The sequence below is a fragment of the Leptinotarsa decemlineata genome, unplaced genomic scaffold (assembly GCF_025532065.1).
Source record: "Leptinotarsa decemlineata unplaced genomic scaffold, Ldec_3_MD MMD2_P_RNA_scaffold_9, whole genome shotgun sequence".
Taxonomy (NCBI): domain Eukaryota; kingdom Metazoa; phylum Arthropoda; class Insecta; order Coleoptera; family Chrysomelidae; genus Leptinotarsa; species Leptinotarsa decemlineata.
The window spans coordinates 8895129-8908826 of record NW_027412536.1 but is presented as its reverse complement, the minus strand read 5'-3'; the positions used below and the strand labels follow the sequence as shown (position 1 = coordinate 8908826).

Genomic DNA, 13698 nt, shown 5'->3' with positions numbered 1-13698 from the left:
TCTTTTGCCTATCCAACGAGCGAGGAATGTTTCGTTTAAAAATTGTCGGACAGGCATAGCATAGTGTGGGGGGAGCTCCGTCTTGTTGAAATACCAGTAAATCTTCGGAAAGGTTATCATCATTTTCTATTATAGTTGTAATACGTGGGTCAACCCCTTCCCTGAGTAACTCAAGATATGATTCACCATTTAAATTTCCGTTGATGAAGAAAGGTCCGACAATGTGGTCACCTAGGATACCACACCAAACGTTTAACTTTTGGGGATGTGGTGTTTGGAATTCACGCATAATATGTGGATCACTTTCAGCCCAATATCTACAATTATGCCTATTTACTAAGCCATTTAATGAAAATGAGCATTCATCAGAAGAGCAAATATTGTTTAACAATTGTGGATTGTTATTGATAAATTGCGTCATTGATTCGCAAAACTCTAGACGACGATCAAAATCATCTTCATTCAACTCGTGCACCAACTTAACTTTGTATGGGTGGTACTTGAATTTATGTAGAACTCGGAAAACTGTAGAAGATGAAACACCGATCGCTTTACTTATTGTTGACAACGATTGGGGTTGTTGAGCCTCTAAGCTGACTTGCCCTAAAATTGCCACTTGGATTGCTTCGTTATTTACGAGTCCCTCTCGCTTATGCACTTTATTGCAAACAGACCCTGTTGTGGTAAATTTCTCCATCAGTTGAATTACATACTTATGAGTTGCATGTCTTCCGTCATGTAATTCGTTAAATATTCTAGCAGCAGCTCTTGCACAATTATTATTTTGGTAGTATGAACCTACAATTTCAATTCTTTCTTGCAAAGAGTAAACCATTTCAGCGAAACAAAATAAATAATGTATCAATCGATAGTGACTACAAATTCTAGTTGACAATGTCAAACTTTAATAAAAAGTAGAGTTTTTTGTTGTTTGGATTTTTGAAGTAGAATAAATAGCACAGTTGAACAGATTAAAGAGTTTGAACTGTTATACAACCCATTTTATTACAGGCAAATAAGGTGAAAGTGAAAAATAAGTAAAATTTGTGCTATTAAAAGGAAAATTGTTTATCTCATAAACTAACCACTTTAACCTACAAGTATTATACATTTTTGAAATCAGCTCAAAGAGGAGTATCCAAATTTTACATAAAAAATATAAGAAGTAATTTAAAAAAAGGGATGATGCTAGGGGTGAGGGGGTAGCTTTCCCAGTAAGTTTAAATAAGCCATAATGCTTGCCCCTTCCAACATAAATTGACATGTTTTTGGATTTTTCCTAAATAGCAGTATTACAAAAGTTATTAAAGGTGGATACTTTTATCTGAAAAGCACTGTATATACAATATACACCATCAAAGATGGTGAAATTTCTTCTCATCTAACAATGAAACACCTACTCTTCTTGCGCATTTCACCAATCAAGTTGCCGTCTTCAGGAGACGAAGGGTACTATTAGTTTTCCGGGAGAAACTCACAGTTTTCTCCATACATGAATCATTCGAATGATTTTCCAAACCATATATGCTTTGTTTTCCATGAGTTCCGTTGATTTTCAATTCATGAATACACAACATAATCATATCATCAGATACCAGTTGACTACAAACTCAGACAATGATAATTTCAACAGGCTAAACCAGTAGGAGCTGCAATATTTCTTTTTGGCTACATGGTATCACTGTTTCTACTCTGTTATGCTGGACAAAGAATCATAGACGAAGTAAGTAAACGACTTTTATCAACATTATAGTATCGTATTCACTGACTTTTCGTAGAGTTTATCAATTGCTGAAGTTATTTATCAATCAAAATGGTACGAGGCCAACACACAAATGAGGAGAAGTATCCAATTCACTTTAGCAAGAAGTCAAATTCCGCTCACACTGCATGCATGGCCATTTGGAATCTTCTGTTTCCCGTTGTTTATGATGGTAAGCATTTATCAGTTTGTAAGACAAATAATCAGTTTTTCTGATATATTTCATTCATTTTTACTGTACTGAATTCATGTGAGTAACACAGATGCTAGACTATTGAATATATAAGAATATAGGCTTCCACGGCCGAAGTCATGATTGACAAGAACAGAATCGAAAACAGAGTTGAGCATATGTATGTATAATCAGAAAATGGTTCTACTTTGAATCATTTCTGTCTATATAAGCTGATTTTTCATTATATCTCCAGTTCATCGTTAAGAAGACTTCTGAAAATTCATGTGATTCCTAGTATAGCGTTATATCTAATGATAAAGTTTGAAAAAAAAATATATCACATGTCAAAGCTATTTTTTAGAGATTTTTGGTCATAATCTGCAGGTTTTTATATCTGACGTTTTGTCTACTATTGCGGTAGACACTATTAAAGTTGATGAAGTAACGGTCGAAGTGCTCGAGTTGTTCTCAACGCAGAAACTACAATGCTGAAATTTCAATATCATCGGAGGTGAGTGTGACTTCGTATCTCCAAAATAAATCACCTGACTTTGTTTGTGAATAATTGGGGGAGATTGCCAGATTTCAACACTGTTCATTGCATTGCATTTCTTTCGCCTCTCATATATATGGATATAGATTTCGAGTTTTATCGAGTATTTTTGTATCTTTGAATGAGATGATGTGACTGTCATCTTCAAGATCATGTTCTGCTAGAGGTGATTTATGAGTTTGTAAGAGGCGACAATTTCCCCTGTGTTAAAAGAGACGAGTACCCATATTTTTTCTATGGTTTCCATATATCCCCGGCGTTAGTGAAGGCTCTCTGGAATTCTTAGCTGACCTTAGATTTTCTCTGATAGTTACCTTTGGCCATAATATTGGTTTCATATCGTGATTCTCTGAAATTCTCTCACTCCGGGATGTAACATTTCCAGCATAGAAAAAGAAAGCTTTTTCCTTGACAGGCCTAGCTGGAGTAAGGTTAAATTAGGTTGATTCAAAAGTGAGTGGGTCTATTCGACCCTTCACTGCAACCAGCAAGGGTTTATTGTGGCTCACAACTATTCACACTCTACTAAATGAACCCAGCTTCTTAAAGAAGCCAATAAGTTCATATGGTGAGTGGTCTTCCAGGTCAGATGGTGAGAGAGCGGCTCTGCCAAACTCTGAAAACCTGATTCGATCTGCAGTGGAGCGAGTACAAAGTATGTGCTCTGCTGTTTCATCATTTTCCAAACAAAAGCGACACACACTGTGTTATGACAGTCTTAGTCTCTGTATATGATGATTCAGGCGATAGTGACATGTGAGAAGACCTGTTAAACATCTTAGTTCATATCTACTGTAGTCCAACAACAGTCGAGAGTAACGAGCAGACTATTCATTAGGAGCATCAATAGAACAAAAGCTAGTACCTCACCTTGAGAGCAGCCCCTGGTGACCCTAAACCTAATGGCCTTGTCTTGAAGAGTCGTAGTTGCTATTTTTTTACCGGAATGGCATAGATCTAGGCAGTTATGGTCGTTTCTATGCCTTTTTCAGCCAGCAATGATCCTAAATGCTCCTTCAAAATCGAGAAAAACAGCAACCACAATCACCTTGTTGTCAAAGAATTGGAAAATTTCCTCTACAAGGTTGTTCATTGCTTAATCTGTCGATATCAAAATATGCATACTGGTGGTAACTACTTCAGCGGGGCTGGGTATAAAGCCACCTTCCTAATGTGTCCGTCCATTATTCCCTAAAGTGATTTTCTATCAAAAGTTGTAACGTCCTTTTTCTAGAGGTAGTGAATGTGTCGACACGATTCTAGCAGTCAGATCTCTGGAGAGAATCTTATGAAATCTCAAGCTGCGAGGTAAATTAGAGATGCTCTCACAGAACTTCCTCCAAGACTTCCATTTTGCCTTATCTTTGATTTCTTTGTTGTATGTCGTTGAAGTATTTTCATTAAGCTTTCAGTTGCCTGACTCTTCAACTCGATTGAATAATCGTCGATCTTTTGCTCCTTGTTCCTAAAGGCTTTTGTTTCACTATGAAAAGTTATGGATAGCTGTGGTTACTGCTAGGCGTTGTCATTCAGGTACTTTTCTGTGTGTGCTGGTTTTCTGTACACTCTATGGCCCAAAGTACCGCCATCACGTCTGATCACAAGAACATCCAAAAAGGCTAAAGTCCCTTTGGTTTCTAGCTTCATTGTGGAATCGAAGCTTCAGGTAGAGTGATTTCAGATATGATAGGAAATCGTTAAGGGTTTCTTCACCATCTTGCTATACCACGAACCTATGATCAACATAACGTAGCCAACAATATGGTTTCACGGTCGCTTGCTATAAAGCCCGTTGAATATTACTATTTTCAACACCTCGATACGTGTTTCAATCACCAAGGGATCAATATCAAGAGAAATATTTCTCTTCAAGATCATCACTTGCTGATTCAAACACGTATCGAGGTGTTAAAAATAATAGTTTGGTGTTGGGATATGATTCCAACAATATTCATTACTACACCAAAAGTTTCAAATAGTGCATCACAAGTACTCAAGCCCATTGTTCAACATTTTTATTAAAAAAATTCACCACCGCCGGACTTGAAGGACGGCACAGTGCCGTATCATCCGTTTCTTCGTAAAAAAAGCATCTCACTGAAAATGAGTTGCTGATGAACAATAAGCAGTTAATGTGCTGGAATACTTCGCCAATTATCCGTATCGTGTTCTCGATCAGAACTATCGTGTACAAAGAGATCACGCCGAAGCTCACTACTATGTCTTCAGGACCTAACTACAAATTTGTTTTGTTTGTTTGAAATTTGTTTTTTCGTCAGTCAGCTCTCACCTTCATACGAATGATAACTCTCAGAAGTTGAGAAACTTGTGCGAGCTAAGGACTAACGAGGTCTTATTTTTTAACGTTTGATTCCTAACAAGATTCCTCTAATCTGTTTGATAATCTCACCTGTGTGTTCAAGAAATGACCGTGTTTTTTTTACGAACGGCTGCATTAGGGTTGTCAAATGGCATATTCTCCTTTTGGATTTTTGGTAAGCCATACAAACGTGGCGAAAAGGATTTGAATTTCTGTAGGATCTTCTTCGCGTTCTCTTCGAGACAAGATGAACTGATGAAAATTTGAAATTAATCTTCTTATCCATTCATCAAGTTTTGGAGAGAATACGAAGAAGGATCTATAAAAAGCCGAAGCGTGTTTGCCACGTTTATATGGCTTACCAAAAAAAAACCTTGAAGAGAATGTGCTACTTTGACCTATGGTGAATGCGATAGGTTCACCAACTCGTGATCTGACCAAATATTTGAAAACTCTATTGCAGCCGCTTATTGGAAAAACAGAGTTATGTATCAAAGATTCGGGACAGTTTATCGAGGAAGTAGTTACTTTCCGCCGTGATAGTTTACATTCCTTGAATATAACATATTCATAACAATGAAGAAAAGAGAATTGAAACTTTCTATGGTTTTTATTAATTTTAAACGTGATAAAGAACTACTGTCAGAAGTGGTAAACAACATAGAAAGTTTCAATTATCTTTTCTTCATCATGGTTTTCTATAAATATATATATATATATATATATATATATATATATATATATATATATATATATATATATATATACAGTGTGACCCATTTAAAATGGAACCACCCCTGTAGAATGTGCATTTTTCAATCAATCTCAATTTTTTTTTATTGAAATATTAAGCATGAAAAACTGTATCTTGACACTAACTTTCACAATTTTAGTTTCATTTCCAAGGCACTCTATGGTTTTTTTTGTTTGTCAAAAACGGCAAAAGTTTATTAGGCAATTTTTGTTTTCAAATTTGACTACACCACTGGATTCGTAGTCGTTATAAATCAAAACTGTCAAATTTTCATTAAAAAATATTTGTTAACAACGAAGTTACAACAACTTCAATTTTGGAAACAAAGTATTTGTTTGTAATTTTTATTCAGATTATAGACATATTTGAGATCTGACAACACTGTCATCACCAAGTAGAACACCAGTGAATTTGTACAGTGAAAATCCGAAGTCAACAGCTCAATGCGTTCTACAGTTATAACTCCTGAAAATATGGTAATGTGAGAGATTTGTGGTGCAAGCGTTTTGTAATAAAAATCTGACTACGCCACTGGATTTGTGGATAATATTCCCTTAAAATCATTCATTTGAGTGTAGGTTACGAGAAGTGTATTCTAGAATAACAGAAAATTAAAAATTCATTTTCAAGTTATGCAGTACTTAGTACATTCTTCCGCATAGCCACTAAAATCAAATTGATTTAAAGCATGGAAATCATTTATTCAATAATAAAACAGAGAGCAGGACAAAAATTGTTCCCTGTAAATTCTTCATAACTCAGCTAAAACAATCTTTTAGAGGAGATATCAATAATTTGAGGAAGCTGAACTCATTATGCAAAGGTTTTATAATAAATCAACAGTAGGCTGTGATTTTGACAGTTAATCATAAATAAAATAATAGTTGTTAGTTACGTGCATTTAATAATGGCTTTGCAATTATCATTAGAAGAAAGAATTGAAATTGTGAGAATTTCTGGGGACAATTATCATAGTGAAAGAGAAGCAGCTAGGATATTTAATCACAGACATCCAAATCGACTTCCCATTGACAGAAGCACCGTCAGTAAAATTAACAAAACATTTAAAGAAACCGGTGCCGTCAGCAAACATATTTTAAAAAATAATCACCGAAGAAGAAATTTAAACGAAGGTGCTGTTTTAGATTATTTTAGAAACCACCCAAACAGAAGTTTACGAGTCGCCAGTTTGGATTTAAACTTACCGAGAGAGACTATTCGACGATGTCTTAAACAAAACAAAATGAGAGCATTTAAACCTAAATTTCTTCACTCTTTAAAGGCAGGTGATGAAGTGAAACGTATGGAATTTTGTTTGTGGGCACAAGGCGAGTACCTGAATACAAGAAATTTTTTAAACTGCATAATGTTTAGTGATGAAGCTTCTTTCAGCACCAATGGGGTAGTTTCATCGCAAAATGCTCGGTATTGGGCTACGGAAAATCCGCACTGGATCATAAATTGTAAAAGTCAATATTCCGAAAAAGTTAACGTTTGGTGTGGTATAGTACAAAATAGAATAATAGGTCCATATTTTTTTGATGGAAACATAAACGGGCAAAATTTTTTGGAATTTCTAAATAACCAATTATCGGACGAAATAGATGAAATGCCTCTTGCGGAACAAGTAAATTTATATTTTCAGCTCGACGGCTGTTCCGTGCACAATTCGAGGATTGTTAAAGAGTGGCTAAATAACCAGTTTCCAAAGCATTGGATAGGACGAGGTAGTGACTTAATTGAATGGCCACCTAGATCGCCTGATCTAACAATATTAGACTTTTTTCTGTGGGGTATTCTGACACAAAAAGTATACAGAACAAGACCAACGAATCGAGCTGAACTCATGCAAAGGATACGACAAGCTTGTGCCGAAATTACAGTTCAACAAATAAGAAATAGTGTAAACAATATTCGGAAGAGATACGATAAATGTATTGAACTTAATGGAGGTTTGGTAGAAGCCACAAAAATTTGAATGTTTTGTTTTAAATCAATGTTTATTTTAGTATCAGTTTTTTCTTAATGGCAATTAATTGTTGAATAAATACTTTGAAACTTGTTTGTATACATTTTGTTTTCATCAGCTATAGAAGAAGGTAGAGTAAGTTCCGAATCTCATAAAATGTGATTTTCCAGGTGCGCTGTTACAAAAGTACTATTATTTATTATTGGGAAACTTCCAAAAAGCTTACAAGTATGACCATTAATACTTCAAGATTCTATCAAGATTTGGTAAAAGCGCAATTGGGAGATCCCATGACATGAGATTCTGAACTTGGTCTACTACTGCGTAACTTGAAAATGAACTTTTAATTTTCTGTTATTCAATTATTCAATTTTTATTTTTATTTTCACTTCTCGTAACCTACACTCAAATGAATGATTTTAAGGAATATTATCCACAAATCCAGTGGCGTAGTCAGATTTTTATTACAAAACGCTTGCACCACAAATCTCTCACATTACCATATTTTCAGGAGTTATAACTGTAGAACGCATTGAGCTGTTGACTTCGGATTTTCACTGTACAAATTCACTGGTGTTCTACTTGGTGATGACAGTGTTGTCAGATCTCAAATATGTCTATAATCTGAATAAAAATTACAAACAAATACTTTGTTTCCAAAATTGAAGTTGTTGTAACTTCGTTGTTAACAAATATTTTTTAATGAAAATTTGACAGTTTTGATTTATAACGACTACGAATCCAGTGGTGTAGTCAAATTTGAAAACAAAAATTGCCTAATAAACTTTTGCCGTTTTTGACAAACAAAAAAAACCATAGAGTGCCTTGGAAATGAAACTAAAATTGTGAAAGTTAGTGTCAAGATACAGTTTTTCATGCTTAATATTTCAATAAAAAAAAATTGAGATTGATTGAAAAATGCACATTCTACAGGGGTGGTTCCATTTTAAATGGGTCACACTGTATATATATATATATAACTTTTTTCCTTCTTCTTCGTAACCAAGTTACGGGCCCTCGAAGTTACAAAATGAAAAATGTTTTTCTTTGATAACTTTTCAAGTGAATATTCAAAATCATCCAAATTTTGGTAATTGACTAAACAAATGAATTCCGTCGATGAGCTTTCATGCAGGAGTCAGTTGTTTTGTTACAAAGTCAGGAACGGACTAGGATACGACCGAAAGCTCCAATGCGCCAGTATAACGTGGGTAGTCCTTTCGAGAGAATCGCCATCGATATCGCCGGCCCGTTCCCAGAGTCCCACCATGGGAACAAATACATCCTGGTAGCCATGGACTACTTCAGCAAGTGGGCAGAAGCCTATGCCCTGCCCAACCAGGAAGCCTTTACCGTCGCTGACGTCCTGGTAAAGGAATGGATATGTCGATTCGGTGTCCCATTGGAGCTGCATTCAGACCAGGGCAGAAATTTTGAGTCCAACCTGTTCCAAGAAATATGTAAACTGTTGGACATTCGAAAGACCAGAACCACAGCCTTACATCCACAGTCCGATGGAATGGTGGAACGAATGAATAGGACTTTATAGTCCTACCTTTATAGACTACCTTGGACAAGTGGCGGTTTATACCGCCACTTGTCCAAGGTAGTCTCTGACCATCAAAGAGACTGGGACCAATACCTCCACCTGTTCCTGCTGGCTTATCATTCGGCAGTGCACGAGTCAACCGGCCAAACCCCTGCCAGTATTATAATGGGACGAGAGCTGCGGCTTCCTTGCGACCTAAAATTTGGGATGACTATGTCAGCAAGCTTCGGCAGAGAATGGACGATATTCATGAACGAGTCCGTCTGAACATTCGGAGTGCCAGCGATAGGATGAAGGAGGCCTATGACATCAAGGCGAATGCTGGAGGATTCGAAATCGGTGACCTAGTTTGGCTATACAATACTAAGCGCCGCCGTGGTTTATCACCGAAGTTGCGGAACTCGTGAGAAGGTCCGTACAAAATCATGAAAAAGATTAATGACCTCGTCTACCGAATCCATAAGCCACCTCGAGGAAAGCCTAGGGTCGTCCATTTTAATAGACTGGCTCCTTTTGCTGGAAATCACGACCAAGTTCGTGCCCTCAGAGCACCAGAGGATGAAATGACGTTCCAGCAATTCATGTCCTTATACTCGAACGGACAGGAGGTCGTACATGGGGTAACTCGAGAAGAGCCACGAGACCTTTTCAAGGTTCCAGTTGATTACGCCCTAGCGCACTGCGTGGCAGAGGATCTCCAAATGTCCAAGGGCATCGCTGTGGTATTCAACAAGAAATTCGGTCAGCTTCAAACATTACGAGAACAGAATCCAGAAGTCTTAGGAGTGCTACAGTTGAAGAAGGGTCAGAGAAACATCTTCTACTTGGTGACCAAAAAGCATTCTCGAGACAAACCGTCCTATGAAGATGTCTGGAGGAGTCTTACTAGACTGAAGGAGACGATGCTCGACCAAAATCTCGTGGAGTTGGCGATCCCGAAATTAGACTCTGGGCTCGACAGACTGGACTGGAGAATTGTGAGAAGCATGTTGGAAACGATCTTCAGATCCAGCGGCATCCAGATTTTGGTGTGTGGTAACCATCTTCCACGACCGAGCATAAAGAATGTGGAGTGTTACTTCCATCGAACTTCACAGTGCAAATATGGAGAGTTCTGCAGGTATCGACACACGCCAAGGATGACATTTCGGGGCGAAACGTCTTTAAGAAGGGGGCAATGTAATGAATCTGAAGCCGGCCCTGACCGACGCATGACGCATACCGCGAAAACTCCGGATGGGTCCCGAAATCCGCAGAGGGATCCGGAACGTTCGTTGACGATATAAAAACGTCGCTATTCGTCCCGAAGAGTAGTCTGTACCAAGAAAGCGATTCGAGCGGTTAACAAACGGTGAAGATAAATTAAGCGTTAGTTACTGAGTGGTGTAAATAAATTAGTTGTGATAGTGAAGTATTGTTAAAATAAATTTGTTTAAGACAGTTAATTCTTTAATTCGTTACAATATTATCGAGTTAAAAATATTTGAATTACAATGAAAGTATAACACAACAATGTTTTTTCAAGAGCATTATAGATATAACAGATTCTAGAGATTTTTATCTCATATGATTCACTTCTTCATTTAAACTAAAATACATATCAGTAAAAAATAATTTGTTTTTGATTTGATTTGTGCTTATGCGTATGCTCCATTCTAGTAATATGAAATGATATCTATGGATTATACGAACATTTTGACTTTGTTATGTAGATGAATGAATATTACGGGAGTTTTTTCCCAACCCAAACCGTTATTTTAACACTTCGACACGTGTTTCGATGACCAAGTGATCATCTCCAAGAGGAAGATCAAACAACTACAGCAAACGTTCCAAATAGTGCATCACAAGTATATAGATGGATACCAATGAAAACCGACTCAAAAACGAAATTTTTTCTGCGAAAAATTATGCATCAGGCCTATTGAAGAAACCACATGGAAAAACGCTGCGGTGCACATTATTTATGTATTCCAGAGAATACACCGCAGTTGAAGCAATTGACAACGTTTACAAGGCTCAACAGCGGTTTCTATACCTGAATGTATATTATCATAAAGTAAACATAAATCAATTTTACAAAAATTGTTTGATGAAATGTACAAGAGTATTTCGAAAACTCCTCCTGAGATGCTAAATTTTAACAAGTTAATCGATGTATCAATGAAAATTTTGGCTTGGGACTGGATCAACATATTATTATCATAACACTAAAGATAGCCATCGGAAAGTGTTGATATCAAATAGAGAATGAATCAAAACTGAAAATCTATGGTAATTGGACCTGATAGGTCAACAATATTGGATTGATATTCATAAAGACAATCAAAAAAAATCAATAGAAATAATGATCTGCTGACACTGCCTTGTATATATCAAATGAAATGCAAATAATGAGATATCGTTTTATGTTCGATGATTTCATAAATAAAATTGAGATGTAGAATTGAAAATTATTATTAGTGTGTACTACATTGATTATAAACAGACTTCAGTATTATTTCATCATGACCTCACTGAAATCAATATTATTATTCTTATTATTTTCACCGTAGTCCGTAGTGTGGGGTAAGTGATCATTGGGTCCTAGAATCATGTGCCCTGAACAAGCGCAGTGAGCCAAGAATGACAGCCTTCTGCATCTGTGCGGCTAAGATTTCTGCCTTAGTGCAGCAAGCCGGTATGATTTTTAGATTCGAGAGGACATCATTCCACCAAGGACTCCAATAACCAGAACAACCATCTGGATAAAGTCTGCGGAGTTCGAAGAGAAAATCTCGATATTTTATTCGTTTTTCCTCCTCTTTTTTGACGATATTCGTCTCGTCAGGTGCTGAAAATTCCACTCCAAATATCGTTTTGCTCTGATGTAGTCACATCAGGCTTATTAACTTGTATGAGCCTGAGGGTGGAAAACGAATAGTTCCAATAAATTCAGCACTTCTCGTTCCCCACAACGGGTTCAATATCCCCCGGAGCGTAGGGCAACACCGGTGTCTCGTCAATACCGTAAGATGTCCATGGATATAGGCCGAGACCGCATATGCTGGACATGCTGATAGCAAGTGCATTAGGGTTTCGGGCGCCTCTCGGCAGGTTCTGCACCTTGTGTCAGGAACCTCTATACTCATCACGCGACTACGGTACACTAAGGTGTTGAGGACACCATCCTGGCAAGCCATGATGAACCCCTCAGTTTTCGACTTCAGCCTCCTTGACCCGAGAAAAGCGAAGGTCAGGCACTATGATAAGCCAAGGTCTCCAATGTTATTGAAGGAAACCCCATGCATTGGCTTATCCTTGTGTCTCCCCAGGAGTAAGGTGATCTCTGCGGCTTTTATCTGAGCTTTTTGCTGAACAGGTTCCAACTCGGTGACAGAGTTGTTGTCACCTCGTTCAGTGTCGAAAACTATACCGAGTTCATCAGCTACACGGGCAGCTGCCCTCAAGAGAAATACTCCAATTCCTGTTCTCTCATGGTCACGGTCCATGCAGAGAAGGGGATCCGAACTCCTGACGACTTTACAGGCTGTATCCAGCACCATTCTGTCATGTAGACACTCCAAACTCAAAAGTATTATTATTATTATTATCATTATTCCGGTCATATACAAATATTTTGTAAGGAGATGGCGAATATTCTACCAAACCAGTTCAATCGTTTTATATTCACAACAACAAATATCAGAATGAACGACCACAGAAGGGAAGATATCATCTTGAGGGCAGCCCCTGGTGACCCTAAACCTAATGGCCTCGTTTGTAGGGGTGGTAGTTACAGTTTTGTTTGCCAGAGTTGTCAATAATCAAATCAATACCACACAACCTTGCGATATAATTTTTTGTTTGGAAAATTATATGAAAGAACAAACATTTGATTGATCGAATGTATTGTGAAGAATTGCTTTGAAATATTTTTTCCTGAATATTTGAAGTCTATTATAATTTTTCTGTTTTAGATTGTGAAAACGTCGTACTCGTATCTAACGCTACTACGACAAACAACTTAAACGGAACCTGCAACCTGAAGCTCCAAAGAAACTAGAAACATCTCTGCACTAGGCACGCACCATTAAATTGTTCAGTTCACGAATCCAATAACAGAATTCTTCTCTCAAAATTGTAAACATAATTATCTGAATAGAACACATTGTAGATTATCGAATATTTTTATCCATATAATATTTTGAATCTACTGTTGAAGGATCTTAGGATACGTAACACTTATCAAACATTCGACATTTGGCTTATTTCTAAAAGACTCACCATTATATATTGGTTCATAGTTCAGTAGATGAGTTACGTGATGTTAGACTAAAATAATCGTAGTCGTGCAAAACCGCATTGAAATCACAAAGTTGTGACGGTAGAAAAAAAACATGTTATCTCAAACACTCAGAGGTTTTCAATGGAGTGATCAAGATTTATACCCGCATCCAAATCATATAATCAGTATGGTCATATAATCAGTAGACTCCAGCAAACAATTTCACCAGAAATCATCTCTAAATGCAGTGTTTCTAGAAATTAACCACAATTTTCACAGTATGAATAGTATGAGATATATTGACACACAAAATTCCAATAATTTTTGTTGGGAAAGTCAAAGAAGTACT

General features: G+C 37.0%; 1 protein-coding gene across 1 annotated transcript in view; it reads left to right on the top strand.

Annotated features, from left to right (window-relative positions):
- The window catches only part of LOC111506454 (odorant receptor 67c), a 41993-nt gene extending 28746 nt beyond the window's left edge, over positions 1–13247 (top strand). The window contains exons 4-6 of the mRNA XM_074170561.1: positions 1634–1723; positions 1779–1934; positions 13042–13247. Of these exons, the coding sequence (XP_074026662.1) occupies positions 1634–1723; positions 1779–1934; positions 13042–13092 (297 nt within the window). The 3' untranslated portion in view covers positions 13093–13247. The remainder of the gene's footprint in view (positions 1–1633; positions 1724–1778; positions 1935–13041) is intronic.
- The last annotated feature ends 451 nt before the right edge of the window (positions 13248–13698 follow it).